Raw genomic sequence first — 6,173 nt, forward strand, 5'->3', positions numbered from 1 at the left:
AGGGCCACACGATGACGTACATCGTCGCATTTACGAACGTAATTAGGCATGTCGTTATTGAGGACTCAATTAAATGAATGTTTTAATTACAGAGAGAGAGAGAGAGAGAGAGAGAGAGAGAGAGGACTGCAAACGATTATTTTATCTGTCGATTAATTGATGAATCCGATTTTTTATTTTAATTATTGACATTACTTGTTGAGAACCTGAATGAAGAAACATTTGGACAATTTTAAATTTAAAAAAAGGTATCTAAACGATTGATTATTCAATTATCGGAAATAATTATAGACTGATTTCATAATCAATTTGATGTAATATATAATATAAGCATACAGGACACATATATACAAAATATATAATACATATAATATATAAGATTAGATTTGCCCTTTATTAGTCCCACAATGGGGAAATTCGAGATTCGAACCCAGGCCTCCTGGGGAGACTGGGTCCTGAACGCGGCGCCTTAGACCACTCGGCCATCCTGGCAGCCTTATATTGATACCACGATAATGGCCAATGCAAAATGCATACCGCAAGGACATGCAAAAATTTTGTAACGGAATTGCTTGCGTTTATCTGAATTTGACCAGTCCGCTGTAAAGTTCATGTTCATTGACACCCAATTGTTGAACATTATCGAGGGGGATTATAATTAATGAATTGTATATGTATAAGTAAGATCTCAAATTCAAAACTTTGAGATGGATGTCTGGATGCAAGCACACACAACAAAACAAAAATGAGGCGAAGGAGGAGGCAAATCCGGCGTCCCACCCAAGCCGGCCTCCAAAGCGGGCGGGTCTTCTGGGCCTGGTAAGGTGCGGAGGCTTTTCAGACCAGGTGGCCAGCACGTCGGAGCTGTTAGCGGCGCTAAGATGGACAGTGAGGGCCGGAGAGTGGTGGTCTGCGACAACGGGACGGGGGTACGTCAAACACTTCCAACCCACTTCCTGTGCGTTGGAGCTTCTCTTTGTGCATATTATTCTGAGCTGAAAGAACGAGCTGAGAATGCACCAGCCTGTCTGAACTTGTTGCGCTCCGGGGCCGCCATACAAGGCGGTGAAGTTCTCCTCCGAACAGCCATTGGCAGAGAGGCAGGAAGTGACATCTCAGGTGCTACTTTTTTCAGGAGGGGCTGTTGGCTTGGGTCTGCCATCGGATTTTGCTTGGAATGCGCTGCCGTCCGTCTCTCAGGCCTTCAAAGGAAGGAAGGAACACAGCACAGCATTCATGGAACTGAATTAGAAATTTGATGTGCAGCCTGACACACTCATTTAAAATGCTCTCATGCATACTACTAAAATGTCGTAACTCACAGCCACTCCTGAAACACTCACACACTCACTTCTGAAATGTTGTCTCGCAATGGGGCTTCTGAATTTTTGTTAACTCACCAAAAAAAAATAATAATAATTGACATGCTTTCACACACTAATGAAATGCTCTAACATACCACAAAAATCTATCTGCTCATATAAACAACAGAAACTCTCTCATTCAAAACAGTAAAATGTAAGAGCATTTCAAAGGGGTGTGAGAATATTTCAAGAGAGTGTGAGTGGAAAAAAAAATCAGTCGTGTAAGAAGTAGCCCTTCTGCACTTTCCCTAAATTTACCTATTTGCCTTTTTTTTTTTCTGAAGCTATTCCCAACTATAAGATTTTTTTGTATTCTTTTTGAAGTGGTCCAAGATGCCACAAGGTGGCACCAAAGCTCATATAAAAACAAAAGTATTTCATAATTGATCCAAAAATATATGTTGATGTGATTCATCTCGAATGTCGGGGAGGCGCCAAGTTTATCCTGGGTCGTCCATTTTCTCAAAATCAAATCGGCTCGAATTAATATTGTTCATTTATTGAGATTTACGAGGTTATTATGCGCAGGATGCAAATAAAACAAGAGCTGCATGAATCAGCTAGATTGATTTCTGAAAAAAAAGGTGGGACTAACATGCCTCCGGCGCCTCCTCTCCAGTTTGTCAAGTGTGGCTTTGCGGGCTCCAACTTCCCCGAGCACATCTTTCCCGCCTTAGTGGGTCGCCCGGTCATTCGATCCACCACCAAAGTGGGCGACATTGAGATCAAGGTAAGGAGGCACGGAAAAGTGTGGCAAACGTTGCCGCGGTTTCTCTCACCTCACCTCGTCTCGTCTCTCAGGACCTGATGGTGGGCGACGAAGCCAGCGAGTGCCGCTCGTTGCTGGAGGTGGCGTACCCCATGGAGAACGGGATGGTGCGCTGCTGGGAGGACATGCTCCACCTGTGGGACCACACCTTTGGACCCGAGAGGCTGGACATCGAGCCGTCCTCCTGCAAGGTAGCCGAGAGGTGGGCGCTGAAAAGCGCACAAGTCAGACGGTATAAGCTTCCCGTCGCACGCAGATCCTGCTGACGGAACCTCCCATGAACCCGACGAAGAACCGCGAGAAGATCGCCGAGGTCATGTTTGAGAAGTACCAGTTCCACGGCATCTACGTGGCCATCCAGGCGGTGCTCACGCTGTATGCTCAAGGTACGCTGCGAGCCACAATTAACTCCTTTTGGGTTCTGAAAATAAAAATAAAAATGTTTTTAAATGTAAGAGGTTTGCTGCACCTACAGTATTTGAGCGTTCACTCATGTTAATAATTAATTGAGTGCAACCTGAAAATTTCAACGTCTTGAAAAATAATTTTGCAACTGTGAACGAAACCAATTATTTTGAGTGGTCCAAAATTAAAATAATTAAATTGGCTTTTAACTTTGTGCTAACAATCCTTTCAGAATTAATCTGAAAGTTTTTGGAGAGTTCAAACCAACTTTTTTTTTTTTAATGTTCTCTCAAATAAAGATTGAACATCCTCATCAAAATGATAATCACACCTTAAGACGAGTTTGACTTCAACCCATTCAACATGTAGAAAATGGAATTAAATAAAAAAAAAGCTTCAAAAATATTTTAAGCCTTAACATGTTCCTTTTTAAACACATTCTTATTCGTTGCTGCTTTAAATTAAGTTAATCCATTGATTCATTTTTTTATTCCCTGCATTTTTTAAACCATTTTTATTTATATTTATGGAAACAAAATGAAACATCCCAAAGTCGCAGCTTTTTGCCTGTTTTTGTAATTCTGCACTTAAGTTTTTTTTTAAATGTATCAGTGATATGAACAATGTTTAGCATCAAATTTGACCTTTTGGCATTTTCACAAGCTACGCAACAATTTTGTGGGCTGATAAATAGTAGCTTTAGTTGATATGAGCATGGTTGTTTATAAAAAAAAAAATCTTTTGTTGAGTTTTTAATCGCAAAACACCTTTTCATAACCCTGTTTCGGAATAAATGACTTGCGCCAACAGGTCTACTGACGGGAGTGGTTGTGGATTCGGGCGACGGTGTCACTCACATCTGCCCGGTGTACGAAGGCTACTCCTTGCCGCACCTGACACGCAGGCTGGACATCGCAGGGCGTGACATCACGCGCTACCTCATCAAGGTGCGACACTGAAAAAAAATATCTCCAGGGATAAGATGAAAAGATGAATAACTGTCATAAAGTTTTACCCCTCGCCATACTTTAAACACATTTACCCACATGAAAACACGCTTAATGAATATATAAATAAAAATAGAGAAAAAAAATAAAAGGAGAAAATTAAACATTGCTTAAACAGCACACGGGTGTCAACTAGCTCACAATTATGTTTCATTAGTAAAGTGTCACTATCTGACTAATGAGGACTAAGAGTAAACTACATAAAATTCTCCTAATTAATGTCTAGCGCTTGGCGATTATTACTGGTATACTGTAAATAGATGTCAATAGCAAAATGAATCTAGTTGTTCCAGTTTGCAAAAATTGTACTAGTGTACATTACTCTGGATGTGGTTTTGTATTAATTAAAAAAAAAACACTTTCAAAAATAATACAAACACATAACAATAGTGTTAGAAAGTAACAATCACTCTGGTTACAGAAAGAAAATCCTAAAGTAGCAAATTTAACATACCATCTCAAAATATCCATCAATAACCACGCCTAAAGTCGCTTTCTGTAGGTGTAAAACGAAAGAGGATTTCACAGTCTATCATATTCAATAAAAAATAGTTGAAATATTTCCTGTTTTTGTTCTTCTTTCAAATTTGCACCGTGCTAAATAACAGTATGCCGCCATCTATTGGTCAATAGTGGAATTAAACCAACACGAAACACGAGGCATAGCAGAACAAAACCATTATAGGTGAATGGTAAGGGCGCAGTGGCGTCGGGGGGGCACAAAAGCTGTGAGGGTGGGGGTGGTCAATTTGAATATATTGTTATCTGTAATTATTATAAAATACTAATTATTTCTCTTTAGATGGCAAAATATTGAAGGCGACTTAACTTTTTTTTTTTTAAGAATACATTTTTATTAGAGAATATATTTTATTACCTGGCAACTCAGCATGACGCGGTGTGCAGAGGCTACCTGTCATGGGAAGATCATAAAATAATTACGTTTGAATTCACGGTGTCATTCATTTATTCACATTTACCACATCAATCTCCATCCGCCACCAGGAAACTAAAAACACAAAAACACGTCATGATCTCCTTGACCCCATTTGTAACCTCAGCTGCTGCTGCTGCGCGGCTACGCCTTTAACCATTCGGCCGACTTTGAGACGGTGCGCATGCTGAAGGAGAAGTTGTGCTACGTGGGATACAACATTGAACAGGAGCAGCGTCTCGCCACTGAAACCACCTACCTGGTGGAGTCCTACACGGTAGGCTGGACCTTAACAGAACTCTTTGATCGTCACCTTTGCGGTTTTTTTTTTCACACACAATTTTTGCATCTGCTGCAGCTCCCAGACGGCCGTCAGGTGATGGTGGGGGGTGAAAGGTTCGGCGCCCCAGAAGCGCTTTTCCAGCCTCACCTGATCAATGTGGAGGGGGCAGGCGTGGCTGAGCTCCTCTTCAACACCATCCAGGCGGCCGACATTGATCTCAGGTGAGGGTCGTGGTGGGTTGTGCATTTCGCACCTCTACCTTCAGTGAAATCCTACTTTGTCCGACTTGAATAAAATATCCCTCATAATACTGAAACCAATTTGTGATCTGATTGGCTATTGCAACTGTCTATCAACTCTAAGATCCCGTTCAATCACACAGCACAAACGCCCGCACTGTTCATTCTGAAGGCGAAGAAGAAAAGTACAAGCCACTGGTGCTATGAAATCTGCCTGGCAACACAAACTGGCAGAATTCTCATTGGATAAAAACTCTGATCTAAAAATCCAACACTGGGATATAACACAATACAATACAACTATGACATGAATGTGAAGAATAATTATTTATACATTACTGATTACTGCTATGTAAGAACACGGCTTTTGATGTGTTGCCGTTTGCAGGGCGGACTTCTATAAACACATTGTCCTGTCTGGTGGAAGCACCATGTACCCCGGCCTCCCGTCACGACTGGAGCGAGAGATCAAGCAGCTCTACTTGGAGCGGGTTCTGGATGGAGACACACACAAGTTGGCTGTAAGACGGCACAAATATTTAAGTGTGATCGTGTATGAGGGGCCATCAGGGACGTTATTCAGGATTTCCTCACACACGCACAACAGAAATGCTACAATACTAAAAATGCACCCAAGAGTTGTTTTTTTTTCACATTTCAAAGTCAACCTGAAACATGTACTCGGCAGCCCCTCGTAGTTTTATGTTCTCTATCACACTTAAAGTTGTTGCGCTTGATCCCCGCAGAAGTTCAAGATCCGCATCGAGGACCCCCCGCGGCGCAAACACATGGTGTTCCTGGGCGGCGCCGTGCTCGCCAACATCATGAAGGACAAGGAATCCTTCTGGCTGAGCAGGGCCGAGTACCAGGAAAGAGGCCTTGCCGTGCTGCAGAAACTGGGAGGCGGCGTCAGATAGAAGTGCCTTGAACAATGTTCATTTGAAATGAACGCCGCCTTTGATTAAACTTCTACAAGTAGACGTAGTGCTTATTCAAATCCTGCTTTTAAAGAGAGTTTGCGCTTCAATGAGTGCTTGTTGTCCAGGTGAGGATTAAATAAAATACTTGTTGATGGGGAAATTTGAAATGTGTTTGTGAGGAGGTTATCAAAACAGTCCATCCATCTGCTTCTGGTCTGGCCCCTCTGTCAAATTTTAGAACCCATTGTGGCC

General features: G+C 41.9%; 1 protein-coding gene and 1 long non-coding RNA gene across 3 annotated transcripts; one reads left to right on the top strand and one right to left on the bottom strand.

Annotated features, from left to right (window-relative positions):
• Positions 1–503: 503 nt before the first annotated feature.
• Positions 504–4,103, bottom strand: LOC148338952 (uncharacterized). Of its 2 annotated transcripts, none has more exons than XR_015842899.1 (5): positions 4,000–4,103; positions 3,396–3,493; positions 2,465–2,554; positions 2,144–2,342; positions 504–1,202 (listed from the first exon to the last, which is right to left on the bottom strand). It is a non-coding gene; the product is annotated as an uncharacterized LOC148338952 (long non-coding RNA). The 2 variants fall into 2 exon arrangements; XR_015842898.1 differs by having other exon boundaries at positions 3,396–3,507; positions 4,000–4,092.
• Positions 794–5,981, top strand: LOC148338953 (actin-related protein 2). The gene is made up of 9 exons (XM_088294148.1): positions 794–929; positions 1,984–2,094; positions 2,166–2,324; positions 2,390–2,519; positions 3,349–3,485; positions 4,607–4,756; positions 4,838–4,983; positions 5,390–5,522; positions 5,748–5,981. The coding sequence occupies exons 1-9, from the start codon at positions 882–884 to the stop codon at positions 5,916–5,918; spliced, it is 1,185 nt and encodes a 394-aa protein (XP_088150274.1). The 5' UTR covers positions 794–881; the 3' UTR covers positions 5,919–5,981.
• Positions 5,982–6,173: the final 192 nt, after the last annotated feature.

This window comes from Idiotropiscis lumnitzeri, chromosome 4 (assembly GCF_059441095.1).
Source record: "Idiotropiscis lumnitzeri isolate Australia: NSW breed Sydney's pygmy pipehorse chromosome 4, RoL_Ilum_1.0, whole genome shotgun sequence".
Lineage (NCBI taxonomy): Eukaryota > Metazoa > Chordata > Actinopteri > Syngnathiformes > Syngnathidae > Idiotropiscis > Idiotropiscis lumnitzeri.